General features: G+C 41.7%; 1 protein-coding gene across 10 annotated transcripts in view; it reads left to right on the top strand.

Moving 5' to 3' along the window:
- SETD2 (SET domain containing 2, histone lysine methyltransferase) overlaps positions 1-25,916 on the top strand; it is a 144,197-nt gene that overhangs the window by 76,670 nt on the left and 41,611 nt on the right. For 8 of the 10 annotated variants that reach the window (XM_043541713.1, XM_043541715.1, XM_037891272.2 and 5 more), the window contains 5 exons: positions 7,651-7,699; positions 10,662-10,842; positions 18,489-19,164; positions 24,101-24,235; positions 25,371-25,510. In XM_043541713.1, coding sequence (XP_043397648.1) covers positions 7,651-7,699; positions 10,662-10,842; positions 18,489-19,164; positions 24,101-24,235; positions 25,371-25,510 — 1,181 coding nt within the window. Of the gene's footprint in view, positions 1-7,650; positions 7,700-10,661; positions 10,843-18,488; positions 19,165-24,100; positions 24,236-25,370; positions 25,511-25,916 lie in introns of those variants that run through there. The other 2 variants (XR_005224142.2, XR_005224143.2) reach the window with 2 other exon arrangements.

Raw genomic sequence — 25,916 nt, 5'->3', positions numbered from 1 at the left:
TTCACCTCACTTAAACTACTTGCTTACAAAATCAGACACAAAAATACAGAAGTGTCCCAACACATTACTGAAAAATTGCTGACTTTCTCATTTTTACCATATAATTATAAAATAAATCAATTGGAATATAAATATTGTACGTACATTTCAGTGTAGAATATATAGAGCAGTGTAAACAAGTCGTATGAAATTTTAGTTTGTATTGACTTCACTTTTCATGTAGCCTATTGTAAAACTAGGCAAATATTTAGATGAGTTGATGTACCCCCTAGAAGACCTCTTTGTAACTCCAGGGGTACACATACCCCTGGTTGAGGACCACTGCACTAGACCATGTAGTCTCTGAATTTAAAAACTGATTATGGTAGGATCCCATAGATTTTGGACTCCTTTTAATGAGGCAGCCGCAGCCAAATGCTGTCCCAAGAGTTGTACTGGTGTTTGCAACACACTCCTATCTTAAAAAGAAAAGGAGTACTTGTGGCACCTTAGAGACTAACCAGTTTATTTGAGCATGAGCTTTCGTGAGCTACAGCTCACTTCATCGGATGCATAGCATATCGTGGAAACTGCAGTTTCCACGATATGCTATGCATCCGATGAAGTGAGCTGTAGCTCACGAAAGCTCATGCTCAAATAAACTGGTTAGTCTCTAAGGTGCCACAAGTACTCCTTTTCTTTTTACGAATACAGACTAACACGGCTGTTACTCTGACTCCTATCTTAGGGCCCATTGCCATAGTATTTGAGCATCTCACAATCTCTAATGGATTTATCCTCATGCACACGCTGTGAGATAGGGAAGTGCTACAATCTCCATTATACAGACGGGGAACTAAGGCCCAGAGACACTGACTTTCTCAAGATCATAGAAGTTTGTGGCAGAGCAGAGAATTGAAATTTGGTCTCCCAAGCCTCAGCCTGGTGCCCTAAACACAGGACCATCCTTCTGCTATATAAAGATATTCTGACAAGATCAGTGCTAGAGAAATTACCAAAACAAGGTGGCTAACGTCACCTGTGTTAGAAACACCAAAGACAAGCAAGTTTTGCCACAGAATAATATTGTGATAAGAAAATGAATTTATTTTTAATTTTCGAAGCAGGTATTCAGTGCACAGTAGAGTAAAAGCAAGAAATGTTCTACTTTCCCAGTACCTTCACTATGAAATCCTCATTATTCATTTTCGTCTTAATGTGGTAGTAATCAAAAATATGGCAAAAATGTCACTTTACCGATGGTAACTCCTTATGTAGGGGAAAGTGAGCTTCTTCAATACCACTAGAGCAATAGGGACATGTCCCTCAAGGTATTTAAAACCCTCCATTATCTCAGGGACATTTGCAAGCGTCATCAAGCAAGACGATGAGACTTACTGTGGTAGAAGTATGCAGTGTTGTATGGGTGGGTCCCAGGATATTAGAGAGAATGGTGAGTGACAGGCATGGGGAGGGAGTGGGGTCAGGGGCCCAGTGATTTAAAAGGCTGACGGGATAGATACGTATTTTTTAATAAAAATTACGATTAAAAAAAAAAGAGATCCGTTTCCTGTCGCTCTGTACAGAGCGCCGTCCCTCCTGGTGCCAGAAACCGTTTTTCAGAGCGCTGCTGCACCCTGCTGGTCTGGCAGAGCGCTAGCAACAGCCGCCTGGGGACCGCGGAGCTTGCTGCCTCCTCTGGTTGCTCGGGAGCCGCTGTGCCTGCCATGCTGGCTCTCCGGCTGCAGGGCTGAGGACAGGGAGACTTGAAAGAGGAGCAGGTTCCCTCTGCGCTACCAGATTTCCTCCCCCCAGGGCTGAAGCTCCTTGCCAGACACAAACCAGCAAATTCAGCCACCCAACTGAGCTGCCCTAGGTTTGCCGAGAGGCAGGTTGCCACTAGCACTGGCTGACACAAGCCGCTATTACGGGCGCAGGATAAGGGGCCACCTCCACCGCTCAGCCAGAGAACAAGGCATGGGTTTTCCCTCTGCCTTCGCCCCGGCCACCTCCCTGGAGATCTCCCGGTAGATGTGGCGCACCATGCCTGCCATCTCCTCATTGCTCTGGGTGTCGATGTCCCACAGCACCAGCTGCACAAGTATTGTATTGTATGTTTTAACTTTGTTGGTCATATTCAGTTACATCTCGCATATCAGTTTTTTCGTTGTCTTTAGATTACACATGAATCACGATTAGGTGTTTAATTAGCCTACTTGATACTTCAGGTGTTTTCTGACTTTGTGCTTCTTTAAATGTTTTATAAATTAATTTCATTCCATAATGTATTTATTTAATTTAAATCTATAATTCAAAATAACACATTCTACATCTTATATTTAGTCTCACAATTTGTTTAATACTGGTGCTGTATGTAACTGGGAAAAAAGTTGACTAGATCAAGCAACGCCACAACTTACGTATAGTGAGTTCTAATGTGTTATCAATAGGATAAAAAGTAGTGTCGTAATCCCTTTCTAGGGGGGGCCATAGACTGTTCTGCCCTGGGGCCCGGAATTGCTGTCAGCAGGTCTGGTGAGTGAAGTAATATCTTTATTTGGACCAATTTCAGTGGGTGAGACAAGCTTTCGACCTTAGCAGTAGTACTAATGCTGAGGAATCTGTTCCACCTTGTATTTAGCTGTGACACTCTGAGTAAGTTTCCCAGACCTGAAGAAGAGCTCTGCAAAAGCTCGTGTCTCTCACCCACCGAAGCTGGTCCAATAAAAGCTATTACTTCACCCACCTTGTCTCTGTGGTAGAAGTGTGAACAGTTAAACAGTGTTGACTGCTGATGAGTTCCCTGCGCTCTACGTGTAGGTCAAGGAACAGTAGCGTGTGTTGGTAGCCAACCTCCACAGTGCGAATCAGTTCTCTTCACCCAGTGCATGGTCTTATTCAAGCATCGGGGCTAGCTCCATGCAAAGAGAATGCTGAGAGTGTGCTTAGTCATCCAATTTCCTCATGAAATTCCTTTCGCAGTAGCTGGTCACACTATTATTCTGCCATTGGGGTAAAGCCAGGCTTGACCCAGAGTGTCATCTCATAGGTCAGGTCAGCAATACAGAGAGATCACCTTCTACAGGTGGGGTTACATGTTAGCATTTCCACCTTGCTCAATGTTAGGCAATCCAGCTTTGAGACTTTAATGCTTGAAAGCATAGCTGCCTAAATCATGAAGCAGGTTTCTTTTCTTCACTATGTCCAATAAGGCTGTTAGCTTCTGGGCATGGCAAACGAAATATCAGATCCTAAAATAAGTCTTTTGAGAAACACCCGCGAGCTTTGTGCCAGCAGCTGAGACCATGTGGGATAGCTGCCTGTATTTTCCTGGAGTGTGCTGATTGAACCACAGTTGTGTGACGTGAAAGGTATGACCATGCACAGTTGATGCACTTTTTCCTGGAAAATCCTACTGTGCGGATGTGCTGAAACTGTTTGCTATGAGAGGGTCAGATAAACAAGTTCAGTCCCAGTTTCACAAACATGGTTCTGGGGCCCAGGAAGACACTTAAGCATTTGCTTAAGCACCCTTTCTACATAGGAATGCTTTCCTGATAAGTATTCTAGCTGTTAGCCCTCTAGAGCCAATGCACTTACTGAAGAGTGAACTGGAATTTGTACTGGCTTCTGCATAATCCATTGTACTTCACTTCAATTCTGATTGCAGGGGCGTGATTATTGACAATAAAATAAGAGAGAGACAAGGTGGGTGAGGTAATGGGCTTGTCTTCATGTACAGCAGTGCAGCTGCAGCCCTTCAGTTAAGGTGCTGCTATCCTGATGGGATAGCTTCTCCTGTCAGAGTTGTTAATCCACCTCCCCGAGAGACGGTGGCTATACTGGTGGGAGAAGCTCTCCTGTTGACATAGAGCTGCATACATGGGGGACTATGTCGGTATAACTACATCGCTTAGGGGTGTGGATTTGTCACATCCCTGAGCAACAGTTATACCAATATAAGTCTGTAGCATAGACCTGGCCAATATCTTTTATTGGACCAACATCTGTTAGCAGAAGAGACAGAGAAAATCTTTCAAGTTACACACAGCTCTTCTTCAAGTCTGGGGGCTTGTCGACACTTAAAATGCTACCGCAGCACAGGTATGCCATTGTAATGCTTCAGTGTAGATGCTGCCTACACTGGTGGAAGGGGTTCTTCCATCAGCATAGGTAATCTACTTCCCCAAGAGGCCTAGTGCTAATTACGGGCTTGTCTACGCTTACCGGGGGATTGACGATTGGCAATCAATGCATCGGTCGATTTAACGGGTCTAGTGAAGACCCACTAAATTGACAGCAGATTGCTCTGCCATTGACTCAGAAGTTTCACCGCAAAAAGAAAACCACCTCCACGAGAGGCATACAACTCTTTACCAGTGATGCTTTTGCGGTGATGTGCAAGTGAAGACACGTTCTTCCTGTTCACACAGTTTTTAGCTTCCTGAGGATATCCCACAGTGCCTAGGTGACCACTCTGGCCAGCAGCTCTGATGCCAGGTAAACAGACATCCAGTCCTCCCCCTGTAAAGCTCCGGGAACTTTGAAACTCCCCTTCCTGTTTTCTTGGCAAGTGCTCACCTATCATCTGGCCAGGTGACAATGCCTGCTCCACAGAGCAAACGATCCCCTGCTTGGAGCAATGCTGAGCTACTGGAGCTGATCAGTGTTTGGGGAGAGGAGGCTGTGCAGGGACCCAGGATGCCCCGCCATCACCTCCCTGCCCTTCCCATGAGACCCACATCAAAATGGAGAGAGAGGCACTGTGGGATAGCTGCCCTAAAGTGCTGCTCTCATCCGGGATGGAAGTGCTGCAATGTAAACACTCTCTGAGATCTGAGGAATTGAGTACACAAACCTGTGCTTTACTTTGGTTCCCTATCACCAGTGAAATTTACAGTGCAAAAACTCTGCAAGTGTAGCTATACCCTAAGGTTTCTGGTGTAGACATGGCTAACCCTTGTCCTGTGACTGCAGAGGTGTTAATAGGCCACTTCATTTTGAATGGTCCTTTGCAACAAGCTAATTCCTATGCTTCCCAATCTGTTCCACATTGTATTTAGCTGACACACTCTGGGTATGTCTACACTACGAAATTAGGTCGAATTTATAGAAGTCGTTTTTTTAGAAATCAGTTTTATATATTCGAGTGTGTGTGTCCCCACAGAAAATGCTCTAAGTGCGTTAAGTGCATTAACTCGGCGGAGTGCTTCCACAGTACCGAGGCTAGAATCGACTTCCGGAGCGTTGCACTGTGGGTAGCTATCCCACAGTTCCCACAGTCTCCGCTGCCCATTGGAATTCTGGGTTGAGATCTCAATGCCTGATGGGGTTAAAACATTGTCGCGGGTGGTTCTGGATACATATCGTCAGGCCCCCGTTCCCTCCCTCCCTCCGTGAAAGCAAGGGCAGACAATTGTTTCGCCCCTTTTTTCCTGAGTTACCTGTGCAGACGCCATACCACGGTAAGCATGGAGCCCGCTCAGCTCACTGTCGCCGTATGTCTCCTGGGTGCTGGCAGACGTGGTACTGCATTGCTACACAGCAGCAGCAACCCATTGCTTTGTGGCAGCAGACAGGGCAATAGGCCTGATAACCATCGTCATGTCCGAGGTGCTCCTGGTCGCCTCTGTGAGGTCGATCAGGAGCGCCTGGGCAGACATGGGCGCAGGGACTAAATTTGGAGTGACTTGATCAGGTCATTCTCTTTAGTCCTGCAGTCAGTCCTATTGAACCATCTTATGGTGAGCAGGCAGGTGATACCGGTTGCTAGCAGTCCTATTGCATCATCTTCTGCCGGGCAGGCAAGAGATGAGGATGGCTAGCAGTCCTATTGTACCATCTTCTGCCTAGCAGCCATGAGATGTGGATGACATGCAGTCCTTCTGCACCGTCTGCTGCCAGCCAAAGATGTAAAAGATAGATGGAGTGTATCAAAACAAGAAATAGACCAGATTTGTTTTGTACTCATTTGCAAACCCCCCCGCCCCCCGTCTAGGGGACTCATTCCTCTACGTCACACTGCAGTCACTCACAGAGAAGGTGCAGCGAGGTAAATCTAGCCATGTATCAGTCAGAGGCCAGACTAACCTCCTTGTTCCAATAAGAACAATAACTTAGGTGCACCATTTCTTATTGGAACCCTCCGTGAAGTCCTACCTGAAATACTCCTTGATGTAAAGCCACCCCCTTTTTTGATTTTAACTCCCTGTGTCAGAGCAACGGCAAACAGTCGTGCATCTGAGTTGAGAGTGCTGTCCAGAGCAGTCACAATGGAGCACTCTGGGATATTTCTCGGAGGCCAATACTGTCGAATTGTGTCCACAGTACCCCAAATTCGACCCGACAAGGCCGATTTAAGCGCTAATCCACTTGTCAGGGGTGGAGTAAGGAAATTGATTTTAAGAGCCCTTTAAGTCGAAATAAAGGGCTTCATTGTGTGGACGGGTGCAGGTTTACATCGATGTAACACTGCTAAATTCGACCTAAAGTCCTAGTGTAGACCAGGGCTCTGTGATTGCCTTTCTCAGGGTATGTCTACACTGGAAACTTCAAAGTGCTGCCGCAGGAAAGCAGCGCTTTGAAGTGCGAGTGTGGTCACGTGTGAGTGCTGGGAGAGAGCTCTCCCAGGGCTCCTGGTAATCCACCTCCACGCTCCCAGTGCTCGGAGCTTGTCTACACTAGCAATTTAAAGCGCTGATTTTTCACACCCCTGAGCCAGCATGTTAGGGCGCTATAAAATGTAAGTGTAGACAAGCCCTCAGACTTGAAGAAGAGCTCTGCTTAGCTCGAACGCTTGTCTTGGCCCGGTCAATCACATCATATGTGACCTCTGCTGCCAACATAGGTATCACCCATCGTTGGGAGTGGATTAATTAAGTCGAAAGGAGAGTTCTCTCCTGTCCGCTTAGGGCTAGTCTACACTTAAATGTGGCTTGTGTGTAGTCGTGGTAGAGTGCTGGGAGAAAGCTCTCCCAGTGCTCTTAAAAAAACAAAAAAAAAAAACCACCTCCGCGAGGGGCATAGCTCCCAGCTCTGGGAGTGCAGTTCCCAGCGCTGGTGCACTGTCTACACCGACGCTTTACAGCGTCGAAACTTGCTTCCCCCCGGGGTATTTTTTCACACCCCTGAGTGAGAAAGTTGCAGCTCTGTGACGTGCCAGTGTAGACAAGCCCTTAGAGTGGCTACATGAGAGAGCTTACAGCGGAGCAGCTGCATTGATACAACTGCGGCACTGTAAACTCTCTAGTGTATGACCTAATTCAGGTCAGAGGTTGGTTTACCCTTAGAAAAGGCAGCCTTTGATTTTTATTTCAGTACATCTCCAACTTCATATATTTATAGTAAACAGGAAAGATGGCAACTTTAGATTCTGCTGGCTTGAATCCTCTGCTGACATACTTGGATTGCTGACAGAGAGTGACTGTAGCGCTTAGTATGGTTGTGTAAACCGAACAGATTTGATATACAAGTTATTGAGAGAAAATAAAATAGGACCCACCACAATGCCATGTTTTTAGAACTATATCTGCATTTTGAGACCTGGACCTTTTTATTCTATTGTTTACAAAGTTGTGGGACTTACGTGACCTTTCCCACCCCACAGTTATATCAGCAGTAGTCTCAATGTCCACATGAAAATCTGATTATTTTTTCTGGCTTGCTTTGCAGGAGGTGTATCGAATCCCGAAGAAGAGTCAAGCAGAAAAGGAGAGTAGTGGTAGGTAATCAAGGATACCTTTCAAGTAGCAGCTGAAACTGTAATTTCCTCCAGAGAGGATTGATTTTCCTGTGCCTAAAGTTGAATGCTTATCAGAGAGGTTGCGTGCGCACGCATACACAAAATCACTTTATTATGTGTGTTACAGTGGAGCTTAAGGGATCCCTTGGGGTTGGTGCTGTACGTACACATTGTCCAAGACCGTTTCTGCCCTCAACCGTTTACAGTCTAGGTGAACGTTGGGAGAAAGGAAGTATTACTATTTTCATTTTACAGATAGAGAACTGCGGCACAGAGAGTAAATGACTTGCTTAAAGTCACACAGTCTATGGTAGAGCTAAGAATTGAACCCAGATCTCTTGAATCCCAGCCCAGTGTCTTAACCATGAGGCCAGCGTTCCTCTCTACAGCTCATACGTAATCTGATCACAGTAAGGAAATTCAGAGTGGGATGTACAGAGGCTTATCAGTACCTGGACAGAGGGGGCTTTGAACTCGGAGGTTTCTCTTTGTGCCTGTTGGTATTGGACTCCATAAAGTGCACCTCCCGTTAACTGAATATCTTCCTCTTGTGGGTCCCCAGCTTCAGGTGTTTTACGCACCAGGTCTCAAGTCTTGTGTGCTGAACCAGTTTAAAACCACTTTTCAGCAGACCAATGTGTGTGGGCCCAAAAAGCGTTTAAACCAACTTTAAGAATGATACCATAAACTGGGTAAAAGGCAAGATTAGAACATTGTTTCCAAGCTCAGTTTACATACTTGGGTCCAAGGATCTCCATGCATGCTGCAGTTCGATATAAACAAGAAACAGAAGCCGTTTGTACCCCTGGGTTGCAATTGTGTTCTGTCTCACAAGGTTACTTATTTGTAACTTTAGCTCAGACTGTGTTTGCACCTGTTACTCACTGTTCCACAGGGAGAGGGAGAACTCAAAACTGGTGTGTAGTGCTTGTTACTTTTTATCTATGCACAGCCCCACAAGAACAAAATCAATTAAAATAAGATGTTAAATTACATCTAGTGCTACATGACATGGGGGCGTTTGTGGAAAGTGACTTATATGCTCTGGGCACCTTATGTTTAGTTGAGGATTGGTCCTGCTTTGAGCAGAGGGTTGGACTAGATGACCTCCTGAGGTCCCTTCCAACCCTGATATTCTATGATTCTACGTTGCCCATTTGCAGGGATTAAGAGCCTGGGTTGTTGTTTTTTTCCTGATTTAAAAAAGATGGGAGCTAAAGAGGTTATTCTCGAGCACTGCAGAAAGAGCGACTCCACTGCTCTTCACAAACAGCAGTTCATGCTACAATTTACATTGATTGGGTGACCTTTGACAAATTAATTGAATTGTGCTAGTGACATTGCCAAAGGGTAGTTTTTCTGTTAGAAAATACTCCGGTGCACCCTGAAGAATTAATGGAATTTTTGAGATGTGTTGGATGTATTAGACATTTGCACAACCCAAGTCCTTGCAAATTTTCAGCTTTGCAATGACTCAGATATGAGCATTCAAGGAATTAGCTATTAATACAGTACAGCACAGTGATAAGTTATATGTGTACTCATACCGTGATAATACATTCACTTCAGAGTTCTCTTATGGTATAATGCTGTGGCTTTCAAAATGTGGGCCATTTTATAAAATCAAGGTCCTCTCTTAGAGCATCTTCTCCACTTTTCTTTCCTCTTTCTATGCCTTTCCATCTGGTATCCATACAGGAGACGTTAATATTAAGACACTATTAAAGAGGTAAAATGAAATAGGACACTGTTAAAGAAATTCTCCTAATGTGATAATTATAAAATCTGCACTTTGTAAAGTGTAAATCTGTACTAAATCCATGCCGTTTATTCGTAGCTCAGAGAGAATTTATGGGCTAGGTGTAGAAATCATTGGATGGGCTTCAGTGGTCTTAAATTCTGATTCTATAAAACAATTTCTCTTCACAGCTTTTAGGAGGCTGTTCTTTTATGGGGCCAAATGTCCCCGTTTCCTGCAGTCCTTACTCTCCAGGTCACTTCTGCCTGTTTGGTACCTCTATAATTTTGATTGTGCTTCATTTCCCTTTCCCCACCCACCCCCAAAAGACCCACCCTTGACTAAGACAGGAATCAGGGTACAGGTAAGTGTTGGGGGTGGGGGTAGTTGGTCTGAAAAACCTCTGGCCATTATGAAAAGCATCCTAGACTGTGCTTACAGTTAGCAGAAGGCATCACTCCTTGCAGACTGACCGATGCTTCATCAGTGTGACACTGTTTTGCAGGCAGCCAGCGTATGCTCTGGAGAGCACTATTGAAGAATCACTGATAACAGTGCAAAAATATCATGAACTATCTCACTGCAAGTGTCTTATCATTAATGTGACAGTTCCTTGATAGCTATAGTAACTTGTCAGTGCTGTAAACTCAGGGTGCACAAATCCATTGTGAAAAATGACAGTATTGTAAGAGCTATAGAGTGCCAAAAAGTTGAAGGACTATATTGTGTTGTGTCAACATGTGTAAAGACTGATTGGGACCTGTTTCTTGTTTAAAAGGGTTTTACGGAAGCAATTATGTTCAAACTGTATATGAAAGAGGCCGTAGTGTCAAAACATGTCCCTAGTGATTAATACAAAGGCACACTCCGCCAGTGCACTTTGTCACCTGGGCTCATTATCTGGAGACAAAATTCAAGTTTTACCCCACACACTGCATGCTTCCCTGCGTTAAAAACTCCTAGAGTTCTTGGCCAGATGCTTTTCAAGTCTAATAAAAGACATGAGAGAAGTCACTAAAAATAGGGGGTTAAAAAGAAAGTATTGTCTCAGTCATAACTATAGTGTAATGCTAATATAGGGCATCCTGCATTTCATTTGAGTGAATGGACCAAAAAATACACCTACTACAACAGCAACAAAGGTGAAAGCAGAAACCTTCTGAAATGTAAAGACTACTTCCTTTTATTCATCTTGCTTAACAGGAGATCGTGGGAGGGATGCAGCTGGTCATAGGGACCAAACTGCTACCCCAAAGAATCCAAATCAGAGCAGAGAGAGAGACCCTGAGAGGCAGAGCCAGAGTAAAGAGAAGAAGAAACGGAGAGAGTCGTTGTCCCCACCATCTTCGGCCTATGAGCGAGGAACCAAGAGGCAGGATGACAGGCAAGTTGTCTTACTGTACCGTTTCCATCAGGGATGCTGATGCTGAGGGTTCTGATGATCCTGTGTCAGTCCAGCAGGGGAAAGTTGATTGTATTTAGCCTTTTCAAAATAAAGTTGCCAAAGATGATATTTGTGACCTTCTGAAAATAAATAGGAAAGAGGAAATTTTCTATTAAATGCTTCCATGTCCATTACTAATAACCACACAGCGTATTCAAGTCTTTCATCTTAGATGATTGCTTCAAATGTAGTCCACTTCAGCTACTGTTGCTTGGAGTTGTGTGGCTACAACTGAGAAGAGCTGATCAGACCATTGCAAATACCGTTAGCGTCTCCCATCAACTCCTCAGTGCTGCTTGGGAATGAATTATGCTGGTGGTGTTTCGGTGATGGAAGCTGTATCCAGTCCTCGTTCAAAAATTACCGTGAAAGTGGGATGGTTTAAAGGGGAAGTCAGAGCGTCCCAAACTGGACTCTGAAGACTTCCCATTAGCCTACCCAGGAGATACTGTATTTAATTTTAAATTACTTTGCACTAGGGCCCATCTGCACACTGCAGATAATAAAAGTACAAAGCCAAAAATGAAATAACTTCCCTGGATAAATAGAAAATCCTCAAAAGCACCTTTTTATATATAAAAATGGAAATTATCCAGCGGCTATCCAGCAAAAAATCATCCAAGGAAATACTCTCATCACCAGGCAGCTGTGTTTCTCCCATGACCCTTCCTTCCCCTTTCTCCCCAGACAGTTTCATCAGGCTGCGTTTGCTCAGGTAAAGTGACTCTTAGAAACATATAAACACAATTAAGGCTGCTCCACATGATGGTGGTTCTTCCTGAGCAATCTATTGGCTATCTCCCCTGCACAGCTTCTTCACAGCTTAGCTTTGACAGCTCCTGAGAGGTTAGTGAAGTGCTGCTGTTCCCGTCTTGCATACTACTTGTATCACACTTCTCATCTTCAAAGTTCTTTCCAGATGATTATCTAATTAGCCCTTCAGAAATATCCTATGAGGTAGGTAAGCAGTATCTGCATATTACATATAGCCAAACTTTAAAAATAAGAGGTTAGAGATGCCCTCACCTTGAAATCTAATTAATTTTTTTAATTAGTTTAAAGTAGCTTCAGTTACTACACCTACCCCTGAGACCCTTTGCAAATTTTTGTGTTTTGTTTAATTAAACTATCTATTTTAAAAATACTTTGTGTGAAACATCTAGACAAAGGGAGGAACTGGCTAGCTACATATGGGAAACAGTGAAATTGACGATGCATGAAAACAATTCAGAGGTGATTTCATTTGGTTTGTATTACATTGCAGCAAGAGGCCCTAACCAAGATCCTGGGTCCATTGTCTTAGGTGCAGTACATATACAGAGTAAGAGACAGTCCCTGCTCAAAGGAGTTCACAATCTAAATAGACAAGATGGACAAAGGATGAGAGGAAAGAGGTAGTATCCCCATTTTTCAGATTGAAAACTAAGGGAAAGAGAGGTTGTGACTTGGCCAAGATTGCACAGCAAGTCCGATAGAACTAGGTATTGAACTCAGATCTGCTGCATGAGCATCAACCCTCAGTCCAAGAGGGACTTGTCACAGACCATGCAGGAAGTTAGGATTAGAACTTGAGAACCTTCTGGCTCGTAGTCCTGTGGTCCAACCACTCCTGTCTGCCTGCCAGCCATTAAACTGCTTGCAACTTTGAAGTCAGAATACATGCACACTTTCATTATTCTGATGTCATTAATACAGCTCGATGTCTGCCACTCCATTTACTTCCAATGAGAGGAGAAGTTGGCATACAGAAAGTTGGTTGGGAACAGAGTGGCCATCTACTGAAATTTAATAGTTATGGTCCACATTTAATGTAATAAATTCCTTCTGGAGGATTAGCAAACACCGCCATGTTTGGAGGGAGAAAAGTCCTGTTAAATATAACAAATGGACAAAAGTATGTCCCAAGAATTGAGCGTGAGCCATATCTGTACATTAACCATGTCAAATCACACTACAGAATATCCTTTCGTTTTCATATGGACCCTTAAACTGCCCGGTCTAGCAACTGGTGTCATCTGTATGATCACTTTTCAAGTGCTGTATGCGAGTGTGGCATTGCGTAGAGAGTCTAAAGGAAATAAAATGGCCCCTGCTCAGAGAGCCGAGATACTGTGTGTTCAGTGTGAGCCAATGCTGACGACTGGAGAGACACGTGACGACTGGTAGAGCGGGTTGGGCAGCTGAAGCAGAGCGGGTTGAGCTGTTCACAGAAAACAAGGAGTCAATAATTATGAATAAGCGATACTTGGAGATGCTGAAAGGCAGCAAAGGTCAGTGGAGTTAATAAACGTTACATTTAAGTATGTGGGATTCTTGGGGTCAAGACAGAACTCTTGTTCTTACTAGCTAAAATGCAGCACACGTCCTTGTTAAAGCCAGTTCCAAGCCAGTCAAGGTCTACTATATGGACTTCAGAAAAGCTGAGGGAGAATAATTGATTACAAAAAAGTCACATTTTTCAAATAAAGCAGCATTCCATTGTCCTCATGTTATTCTCTATTAAGCACGTTTGAAAGGCCAGCATAAAAATTGGAGTATAAATCCACAAAAAACATCCATTTGCAGAACAAAAACCAAACAAATGACTGGAGGCAGAAGTAGAGATGGATGAATTACTAACATATATAAAGAGAGTTAAAAAGGCAAAAAGCACAGGAAACATGAGACAAGGTAAACTTCATGGCAGGAAAGTTCTTGTTACAGCAAGAGGAAGATTAGAAAAACAGAAAATACTGAATAGCAAATGATTGAGCATGAGTGGTCTCTGGTGCTAGAGGTCAGGAAGCCCTTTCTTTGCATGTTCTTCCCAGCTGCACCCTCTCTGTATAAACAGTGACTTTGTATAAGAGGAAAATCTGCAAAATGTAGCATGGCAAAAATGAAGCTTAGAGAATAAGGGCATCGCTGCCCATAGAGGCATCCTAATAGTCATTAATCTGACTCTCTTTCATAATATGGACCAATCAGTCTGTAACTAGGGCACTTTGGATAGTACTTTGTTCCAAAAAACTGTATGAAATCCATATAGTGGAGGCAGGGTGGATTTGATTTAAATCACTAGTCAGGAAAACTGGATTTAATCATGGATTTCTACATAAAAGAGCATTCTTGTTGATGTTATAACCTTAATACATATTCTTCACAACTCAAAGATGTAGGTTTCATTTTTAGAAGGTACACACTAGGCATTTTTGAAGTGATTTATTTTGAAAACTTTTCAGATTAGTTTTACAGCTATATCAAAAAATGAATGATTGTTTGGTTTTTCATTTACCAAAGGTAATAGAAGCAGATAGTTCACCTCCCAATTACTTCATAAATATCTCCAGTTCAACAGGTTAATCATTAATATTTTGAGGATTTTCTTTCCATGCTGTAGGAGGAGAATATCACCAGACAGACATTTAAATTGTTTTATTTAACTAAAACAACAACATTATGTATTCTGGATTTTTTTCTTCAACAGCAAACCTATAATATTTTAACAAAACAAGCATATGATTTTTTTAATTTAGTTAAACATTCAAGTTTTTTAAAATCAGGTTTGTTTTTGTTAAAATTGTTTAACTAAAATAGTTAATTTTTTTTTTAAAAAAATGAAAAATTAAATAGACTGTCAGCCAGGTCAACATAAGAAACTTAAAAAACTGGCTTCTGCAGCTAACTCAGTCGTCTTCACCTTCATTTTCCTGTTTGTTCATAATCTGGAACAGAAAGACAAGCTTTCCTGCTTTTTTAAGATCCCAAACGATTTCTCAGTTTGGAATGAATTAGTCCAAAGGAAGAAAATATTCTTTCTACACCGGCAGAAGAAGCTACTGCTGTTAAAAGTGAGATTATCACTTCAACAGTCTTCAGAATCTTGTATGTCGAGGATGTATTCTCCTAAGCAAAATAAGTCAAAGTAGTTATTTAATTATTACCATACTGCTCATTTAGTATTACTCATTGCATTCACTGACACTCAGTACCACTTTAAAGGTGAAATTGTAAAAGGAAGATCTGCCTATTTCAGCTATTTATTTTTTATCACAACTGCATCTAAAATGATAGTACCATAGAGTAACAACTATATTTTTTGTGCTCAAACATGAAAATTCAAGAGTAGTCCAGAAGGAAGACAGGCAGTCCTTAAGAAAGAAGTATGAAATAAAAAAGTTTACCAACCTGAAGATCCTGGATGTTCAGACATGTTCCTTTCATCATTTTCAACGCAGCTTCCTCCTGAGAAAAAACACTTCCCATGATGATGTTTCATTTTGGGCAACCAGGCCTTGCATTTCTTTTTTGCACTGTTTGCATTTTGCATGCATGCCTGACTTACCCACAGGTAGAGGAACTTCATTAAAATATTTCCAAACTGGGTCTCTTTTATGGCCTGCTGCCATTATAGGTTTTCCCTTCTAGTGAGAGAATGGTATGGTAGATCTCAAATCAGTGATGGCTACACTCAGAAAGACCTCAAGACTTCTAGAATATGCTGCTCAAACAGTTTCACTTTTGTTTCTACTGCCTGTCCCTCCCTTCTCACATTTATCTCCAGACTTCTTCTCCTTGTCCAGATCTATTCCCCCCCCCAACAATCTTCTATTCACTGAACTTCTTGAAACTTTGCACTTTGAGAGAGGAAGAGATTGACTCTATATACACAAATTTGCAGAGGGATAATAGGTTTGAGGTCTGTTATTTCTCACCTCTATATATTATTTATTTATTTAAAACATTTTTTTTTTTTTTCTGTTAACAAGCATGTTATCTCTGGAGACAAATCCACAGTTTGAGAACTGCAAAACTAAGCGTCTCTGATGGTATCTTCTAGACTGAGCATTGAGTCCCATTGGGTAGATAGAAAGATTAACCTAAATAATCTATACAGAAGCCCCTGGATCCCCATAAAATTGGGTCCCTAATCCATGAACTATTGGAACTCATTTACAAAACTTTTCTTAAACGTTGCATGAGTATATTGTCTCATACTATAGAATTAGAATTTATAATCTCTATTCCATGATGAGAGATCTTTGAGCTATAATGCTTCTTAATTAAAACTATCTTTAGATAGGTTTTTTTCCTCAAAAAGCATTTTATCAAAAAAATCTGATTTAAATAAAAAAAAAATCATTGATTTTTATCTATCCTGAATGGAGGTGAGCAGAACAGATGACATCAGAGGGGTAAAGAACTCCAGAGTTGATCTCAGGTCACTGAAAGATTTGGGGGTATGCTAGCATGCCCTTGGCACGCTTCCTTGCCCTTGCTGCTGCTCTTGAGTGGAGATTCTCTTAGAGGAGATGGGCCTTTGGGTGAATGGAGAAACTATTATGACACCTGCTTAACTTCACTACTGCATCACATGGGGTTTTTTTGTATTTATTCTTTTGTGTGAGTTGGCTCTTAATGTAAGTTCTTCGGACGAGTGCAGAAAAATATTGACATTTTTGTTAAATTATTTAAATTGGGTTCTCACTGCCAACAGGATTCATATAAACATAAATACTCACGGGTATTATTTGAATTGGACTGAAGAAACAAAAGGGCATCTTAACTGAAGTATTTGTAGCAATGTGTTCTTGATATGCAAACTGGATGCATGAATAAAAAGTTGATGTATGTATGAATATATTGGATGCTTTGTAGAACCCACGATAGTTAAGGCTGCAAAGCATTTTCACTTGTAACCCCCTGTTTTCATACACTCATAACTTTAAAAAATATCCACCTTTTGATCTTTAATCTTACATGCTTTGTGTCTGACCCAAGCTATCTTTTTTACCCCCGGAAAATCTCTTCAGCTGTTTTGTGTTTCAGGAAAAAAAATATGACTCCTATTTAAATAAATAAATAGAAAAAAATCTAACCACATTTTTTTTTAGGCAGATCTGTGGTTCAGTAAATAGCACAACTCTAAATGGAAGTCAGTTGTTTATAATTCCATTGTTCTTAAATAACATCTGCAAATTAAGATGGAGACTAGTATTCAGAAATAATTAACGTTCCAAAAGGTCTCAGTGGTTGAATGTCAGTATTGAGTTATGCATGCAAAGAAGTCTTAATTTTCTTGTGGCAGAAAAGTTTGAATGTTTTTCACCCTTGCTCCAGATCAGTGAATACATTTCATTCCCTTTATCAAAAAATTGAGAGTCACGAAGCATGGAAAATATCAGCCAAAACAGGTACATTTTGAGAAATTTATGAGCCTATGAAAAGGGAGCTATAATGGAAATATCAGTGTAATATTATCTGCTGTCTTGTTGACCACTAGGAAAAGTTATAATGCAATAGATATTGTTTAGATTATCCAGCACAATTTCTCTTGGGTTGCATTGCCTGAACTTGAGGGCATAAAGGCACATAAAATGTATGTTACACAGAGACAGCATAATTACCTGTGTTGCTCTGCTAAAATCCTTAAATGCTCTGACAGACCCAGAGCCATGATGCAGCTGTGAAGGGGGAAATCTCCAGGGGAATGAACATTACAAGAGTGGGAAAACAGTGACATGAGGTTCCTCAATATTTTTGGATGCTACTCAATGTCAGCCTCTTAATTCACAATTAAGACTTGCCAGTGTAAACATACAATAGTTCGGGAATTCTAAGGTTTAGGTTCCCACTGGAAATATCATTTGCCCAAACTCCTTTTGCTTATGCATTATATTGCAACATGGCAGAGGCTACCCAGCTGTGGTCTGAACCGTTGTTGGCTCACAAAAAGCTGGCTAATCACACAGTTCTGGCTTCTTCATATTCCAGTTGCTAAAAGCGCATTTAAAAACCCTAAAAATATTCTTTTCTTAATATTACTTTTCCAAAAGGCCATTACTGTAGTGACCACAGAGATGTTATGTTAATGGGAAGATAGGGGACCAAGTAACTTAAGACATGGACCACGCTATGAAAAAGATTGGGAATGCCTCTATTACTGGATAGCATGTTACATTTACCCCATGTATAACAAGTTACGTTAACTTTTACTTATGCAAATACAGCTTGAGGGAGCCCAGAAATGGAACGTGTAAGCTATAGCTGTCTGCTGGTCTGAATAAACTTGCACGGGATTTTTTTTTTTTTTTAATCTGGTGTGGTACTGGATGCTTCGTTTGGGGTTCTTTCAGTAGTACGGTTTTCTTTCCTCCACCAAAAAGTTAAGTTTCAGGATTAGCTCTGCCTGTGATAAGAACAAGATCTTTTGCATTATTTTGAACGGGCTTTTTAGAAAAGTAATGCTATACGTGTGTGTGTGTGTGTGTGTGTATATATGTGAATGTCTTTCACACACATGCAGAGCATATGAGTCTGTGTATGAAGTAGAGAAAATGTCCAAACCTAGTGAGGTTTTTTTCTTTTGCGCTCTATTTCAGGCTATTTTTTCTTTAGAGTGAATTTTAAAATTCTTTTAAAGTTAAGAAATGTGTTCCAAGGTTCGATCTGGAGCAATAAATATTCTGTTATGACTCCTACCTTCCCTCTCCTTTTGGTTTTTAATGCATTTATTGACGGGCCTTTGTCTATAAATAGCATCCGAGGGTACCCCTATAATCTGTTTAACTCTGGGGCAGGAGTTATGAAGTGGTTCTCTTTTTCAGGTATGACACACCCGCTTCTTCTAAGAAGAAAGTGCGGCTCAAGGATCGCAACAAGCTGTCCACGGAAGAACGCAGGAAGCTGTTCGAACAGGAAGTAGCTCAGCGGGAGGCTCAGAAACAACAGCAGCAACTACAGAACCTAGGGATGACTTCCCCACTTCCATACGATTCCATGGGCTACAGCGCTCCCCACCACAGCTTCATTGGCTATCCCCCTGGCTATCCCATGCAGGCTTATGTGGATCCCAGCAATCCCAATGCTGGGAAGGTGCTACTGCCCACGCCGAGCCTGGATCCCATGTGCTCTCCTGCAGCCTATGAGCATCCCCAGACTTTGGTTGGGCACACAGTCGAACCACCCCTGACTACTCCTCAGCCAGTACCAGTAGTACAACATGTAGCAACAACGATGGAGGTTTCTGCTCCTCAGTATGTAGCACAAAGTGACACCGTGGTCCATCAGGAACCCAACGTAGCTGTCTTGCCAGTGCCTGCCCCGGGTCCAGTGCAGGGGCAGAGCTATGGAGTATGGGATTCCAGTCAGCAGACTGTAGCTGTGCAACAGCAGTACTCTCCGGCCCAGTCTCAGCCAGCCATATATTACCCAGGACAGACGTGTCAGACTGTTTATGGTGTGACATCACCTTATTCTCAGACTGCGCCACCAATTGTACAGGTAAAACTCTATGAGAAAATGCGTAATGAACCCTTCAAACACAGCTTGTCAATAAGCACCAGACAATGAAAGGAATTAGATTGCTAGCTGGAAGACAAATTTTTCTATAGTTAACACTTCTGACTGTAGTATCTGGTGAGTCTGGTGCATTGGTGCAGTTTAATCATGTGGGCCTGCTTTGTGGGGTCTAGGTAAATCAGACTCTTCCAATTTATTAAGATTTTTTCTTTAATGTGCACAGTGAAGCATCTCCTAGTCGCTGGGACTGAGTGCTTAGCAGTTGGAGAGAGATTTTTCCTGCTCTATATGTGTTTTATCCATTACTTTTTCTGTTGTTAATGTTGTCTGTTTTTGTGAACAGATACTTCTGGGCAAGGGATTATACTCTTACGTAGTATGTTATGGAGGCAGTAAAACATGCAGGTGTGCAGTCACTTAACATTCCTCACCCTTGGGTGAATCTTTAGAAACGTGGCCAAGGGCTCCAAGGGTCTCTGTAAAGTATATGGAATGCAGTACCTGTGCACCCTAGAGTGTTACTGCAATTCTGAAATGGAAGACTGTGTTGGAATACAGTACAATGAAATCTACCCCTTCAGGGATTCTGCTGCCCTGAATTGAGGGTTAAGAGGTAGTTTATGATAATGCTAGAACTCCATGATACTGATTCCATGCAATTTTCTGCAATCCATCAGTGGTGTGAGGGGTTTCGTTTGAAACCAGATCTTGAAATGACGACAAAAAATGTAGTGTTCCATACTCATTCTCTTTCGATTCCCTAACCAGTTTGGTTAAACTCAGTCTGGCCCTCTGAAAAATCAAGCTTGGACTCCTTCTGCCTATTAATAAAGATTCTGCTATTTGATCTTAAGTAACAGCTGTGTTGCTGATTCAGAGTTCCATCAAATGCAGCACATGGGTAACTGCATGGCTCAGAGGGTTGCTAATAGGACAAATGTTCTTTCATATGTAGGTCACTGGTTTGAATTCAGCACAGATCAATAATTATCACCATCTGATCTTGGTACTTACCACCTGTCTGGTGGGCTGTGTGAAATGAGTTGACTAGTCAGTTCAATTCCTCGTGGACAGGTGTCCATCACAAAAAACATGCACACCACTAATTTGCTCCATATTGGCATTCTCAGCAGATCAACCAGGACTGATTGGGCCATGGAGACTGAAGCCTTCCCCTGCGACACTCACACATCACTAAAGATAGTCCCATTAGGTCAGGATCGAGCATTGTGAGATGGCTTTCCCTGCTGTAGACTTTCTGCAGACAATTTTGCTAGTATCAGTCTGGCTCCTTCTAGAAGCACTAAATCCACGCTCGGGTCTATTTTTTGCATTTTCCAAATACAATAAAGAGATTAAGTTGGATCTGTTATGATGGAAGGGAGACCTCACGAAGAGCATAAAAATGCATCCCTCTCCTATATGTATCAGCAAACATGCATCTTAATATTCAAATAGGAGCATGCACAGTAAGGGAAGAACAAAACACTCTCACTTTCTTGATTGTCAATTCAAGGGAGAAAGCATAAACAAACAGGAGTTCAGTTATCAGCTTTATGTTGTTGCTTGCTGAGTTCCACATAATCTTCCATTTCCACAGGTAATTGTCATGGTTACTCCATGGGCTGATAGTAGCATAATCTTTATTGTGCCTATCACAGACATAACTAGGCTATGGTACAGACTTTAAATACGCAGATGTGTAGTACCATTACTGGAGGGATTGTGATTAGATATAGGGGATTGGGAGCCAGGAGTCCTAAATTCTCCACTCCACTCTATTGCTTTATAACTGGCCTTGAACAGGTCACTTCACATTTCTGTGCCTCAGTTTACCAAGCTGTAAAATACATGCAATATTTCAAATCAGTGATGAGAATTCATTAGTTTTTAGCTACTTTAACCTCCTCAGACATAAATGGAAAGTAGCCTTAATTGCTATTAATATTGAAAAATGTGGTGATAATGAAGGCACATAAGTGTATCTAAGGGTGACATAAGTGTATTCATTCACTCTTCATGAATCATTTTTGTGTAACGCAAACTTAAAAAAATAGCCAGTTCACATCCCATTTTTAAAGACTATTTGCTGCTGATGTGCAACCAAAACTGAAAGTTTAATACAGGAATTTCAGTAACGGAGAGGTCAGTCAGTCACTAGTCGAGGTGGGAGAGATAATCATATATATACATAGATTATGGGGCTAGAAAGGACCATTGTGAACATTTGGTCAGACCACCTGCATAACACATGCCATAGGACTCCCCTGAATTAATTCGTATTTGAACTAGAGCATAACTTTTAGAAAAACATCCAATCTTGATTTAAAAACTTCCAGTGATGGAGAATGCACCTTGGCATATTGCTCTGTTGGTTTATTACGCTCACTGTTAACGATGTACATCTTTTTTTGAGTCTAAATTTGTCTAGCTTCAACTCCCAGCTACTGGGTCTTGTTATACCTTTGTCTGCTAGACAGAAGAGTCCTCTTACCTATTTTTTATTCCTTGTGTGTACGTACATACACTGTGATCAGTCACCCCTGTACCTTCTCTTTGATAAACTAAATAGGCTGAGCTTCTTGAGTCTATTATTATGGGTAGGGCTTCCAATCTTAGGTCTTAACTAATAAACACCCCCAACATACTCTCTCACTCTCTCTCTCTCAAAAATGAAATCGGTGTTTACTGGGTAAACATGAGAGAGATGGGAAATGGTTACCTGTATCTACGGGTTTGTCTATACAGTGCAGTGATGCAGACTATATGGATGTGATTTTTAAAGTGCACAGATTTGTTGAGCATTAATTGGTCCATTTAGACCTTGCTGGTTCTTTCTTTGAACATTGTGTGCTTTAACATTGTGCAGTTTGAAACAGTACTTCGTTAAAGCCCACTAAGGAATGTTACAAAGAGATTACTAATTACAGTATATGCTACTGTAATTATATGTATTACACATTAAAGGACATATAAAGAGAGAGCCCTGAAAAAATCCGATTTTTGGACATCTGCATAAAACTCAAAAATTGCTTTAAAAAATATCCAAAAGTGAAATAAATAAACCCCAAAACCCAGAAGCCATTACTGTAAGGTATGTTTTCCAATCCTTTAATCATTCGCATGGCTCTTCTCTGAATCCTCTCTAATTTATCAACATCCTTCCTGAATTCTAAATACTAGACCTGGATACAGTATTCCAGTAGTGGTTGCACTAGTGCCAAATACAGAGACAATATAGCACCTCTGTTCCAACGCGTAGGAGTAGAGATGTTATATTGAACACAGGGGACTGGACTAGAAGACCTTTGTGGTCCCTTCTATGATTCCCCAGTTTATATATCTGTGGGTCATATTAGCCCTTGTGGGTTCAGCCTGTGTACAATACTCAAGTCTAGGGAAGCTTTGTTTTATTCAAAACTGGTCCACTATTTCTTTTCAAAACAATTGTTCATCTACTTAGTTGACAAGTGCAGATTTCACCCAGAGCTGTAATGGACAATATTTACCTAAAAGTGATTATTGCAGGAGAATGAAGGATTTCAGAATATTTGATGATGATTTCAGGGTTTTGGTTTTTTTAATATTGTGTCCCAGGACATTTTGATCACACTTCGCTTGGTACCAGTATGTCTGAGTCTTTTTACTGAGGGACTCTTGCTCTGTTGCATAGGGCCTTCAGTCTACAGGTGCAGATTATACCTAGACCCTTTTCAATGATGGAGCTTTATAAAATCATGAATGGTGAGGAGGAAGTGAATAAGGAAGTGCTATTTACCCCTTCATATAACACAAGAATCTAGATCACCCAATGAAAATAATAGGCAGCAGGTTTAAAGAAACATAAGTACTACTGCACACAACACACAGTCAACCTGTGGAACTCATTGCCAGGGGATGTTGTGAAGGCCAAAACTGTAACTGGATTCAAAAAAGAATGAGAGAACTTCATAGAGGATATGTCCATCAATGGCTATTAGCCAAGATGCTCAGGGATGTACCCCAGTGTTCTAGGTGTCCCTGCACCTCTGACTGCCAGAAGCTGGGACTGGATAATTAGAGAAGAATCACTCGATAATTGCCCTGTTCTGTTCATTGCCTCTGAAGCATCTGGCACCGGCCACTGTTAAAAGACAGGATACTGGGCTAGATAGACCATTGGTCTAACCCAGTATGGTCATTCTTATGTTCAGTTGTCCTGCTGAAAAGGTTCAATGACTGAAAGCTTCTGTCCAGTGGAAGAACAAGGTCGTTCCTTTAAGTATCAGTATTCTCCTGGAAAACTGGTATTTCACAGGTTGTACATGTGGTATCTGAAGTAGTACTCGCAGTGAGTTTTGCTCAACATAACAGGTATATTATACGGGAGAGATCCAAGACATCCCTTCTTTGGATAATACTTAATCTGCAGTGACATGATGCATTCAGCATGCCCTTCATGGCAGACATTGATGTTTGTTTTCAACAAGATGGCTGTCACCAGTCAGAGGCTCAGAAATGCCATTGTAATTTAAAATGCATTGCAGGTTTTATTCATGGTGAACCTGTTTCTTGACTTAAGCATGTTCATAATTGCATCCATTTTGCTCAGCTTTGCAGTTTTCTTCTAGTACTGAGGGAATAGCAGTCTTGAATCCCAAGAAATAGAATATTTTACATATTTTTTTAAACTTAAATTTCCTGTGAAGAACAAAGATCTATCAAATTTATGTAAAACATTTTATGAAGTTAAAAATGCATTGATACATATTCCTGCTCCAGAACAGTTGTACAACAGAAACAGTATATTCCACTTTCCACTGCATCTTGAAATAAAACCAGTTTTACCCTGTTTCTTTGTTCCATCGCTGATCACAGAAGTAACAAAAGATTTTTCAATAAGGGAACTGATTTCCCAGTTTCTCTTGCTTTGTTTCAGAGTTATGCACAGCCAGGTCTTCAGTATATCCAAGGGCAGCAGATTTACACAGCTCATCCACAGGGAGTGGTGGTGCAGCCGACGACAGCAGTAACAACGATCGTAGCAGCCGGGCAGCCTCAGCCCATACAGCAGGTGAGGCCTGGAGCATTACAGTCCAGCCTTGTAAGATGCCAGCAACTTACGGAATGCAGTTTTTTTCATGACCCATGAGAGAAGAGTGTGATGTCTATCCCGTTTGCTGTACCCTTTCCCCTGTTTCCCATTTATGTTGGGGAGGACAAAATCCTATCCATTTCCCTTAAATTGTAACTAGAAAGCCAGTGGATTTACTGTCAAAAGGGTAGTTAAAACCTAGAGTTGATTCCTTTGCAAACAGCATCCCTTCCCTTGCTCTACTGCCTGGCATTGTGAGAAGGGCTGGTCGATTTCATATCCACCGTTCTTGTCTCCCACTCTAGCATTTGTACACATAGTACTCTCATAAGCTATCTATCTTAAAATGGCACGTCCTTTTCTCCTCCCTCTCTCTCTGTGGACTTTGCTGTGAATGATTCCTAAGCTTGGTTCTCTATCCTGAGAAAAGAGAATCACTTGTGCTGTGTTCAGTGATCTGGTCTCAACGCTGCTCTGTGTAAGGGAAATATCTCTGCCTCCCTACCAGCCTCCTGTCTCCTCACTGTATAGGAAAGGTGATTAGGTTCTGTAGTGGCCTTGGTTTCAGACTGGATTCAGTATACTAAGCCTTTATCCTGTGAAAAGGGCTGTTGGTGCTGTTCTTGTCAGCCACCTCACAGAATGACGTAGATTCCTCTGAGGCTCTTGATTGCCTAAAGTTATGTCTACGGTACAAACTTCTGCTGGCATAGCTACATCAATCAGGATGTTATCCTTGGGTGACATAACTGTGGCATCAGAAGCCCCAAGTGCATCTGCAATTATACCAGCAAATCTGTGCTTTTACCAATATAGCTTGTTTCACTCATGTTTGCTGGTATAGCTGTGTCCACACTAGGAGCACTTTGCTGGTATAGTATGCCAGTTTTCCTATACATATTAGGCACTCCTAGTGTAGACATGGTCTTAAACTTGCTAAGTTAATCAAAAGCATCACACTGAAAGTGAAACGTGGCCCACTGGACTACTACTTTATAAATGGACTTGGTCAGGTAACCATTACTTTCTTATACACTGTAGCTTTGTATTAAAAACTTTGTAATGTTGTCATTTGCTCATCTTTCTCTCTTTGCTGTCGTTGGGGTATTTTTAGCCAGAGCTGGTAGTGACCAACAATCTTCTGGATCTACCGCCGCCATCTCCTCCAAAACCCAAAACCATTGTCCTCCCTCCCAACTGGAAAACAGCCCGAGATCCAGAGGGGAAGATCTATTATTACCATGTGATCACAAGGTAAATGCTCGCTTACCTATTCAGTGCTGATGTTCTTATTCATGTGTAAAACCTGCACCCTTATTCTGTGTTGGTGGTATTCCAAACTACTGTGCAATGTATTGACCTGTCTCTACAATGCTGTCTCTGCAAGGTGCTAGAGGAGGTAGGCTGGGGATTCGTTTAGTAGTGTCCCTCTGTCAGCACTAAGCTGATAACCCAGAATGATGGTAGGGGTCCTCTCCTTCTAGAGGTCTTAAATCATTAAAGACTCTGTGGTACTTTGTGTAAGTGGAGAGGTGTTAGCCCCAGCAACCTGATGAAATGTTTGGCAAACCTTTTTCATACATGCAAACTTCAGCTTCAATTGGAAACAGTTTTTCTCTTATCTTCCTATCTTAAAATATGACTGGCATGTCAAGTGTAA

This window comes from Chelonia mydas, chromosome 2, assembly GCF_015237465.2.
Source record: "Chelonia mydas isolate rCheMyd1 chromosome 2, rCheMyd1.pri.v2, whole genome shotgun sequence".
Classification (NCBI taxonomy): Eukaryota; Metazoa; Chordata; order Testudines; family Cheloniidae; genus Chelonia; species Chelonia mydas.
The sequence above is the reverse complement of the archived record's forward strand: the minus strand, read 5'-3'. Positions and strand labels throughout refer to the sequence as shown.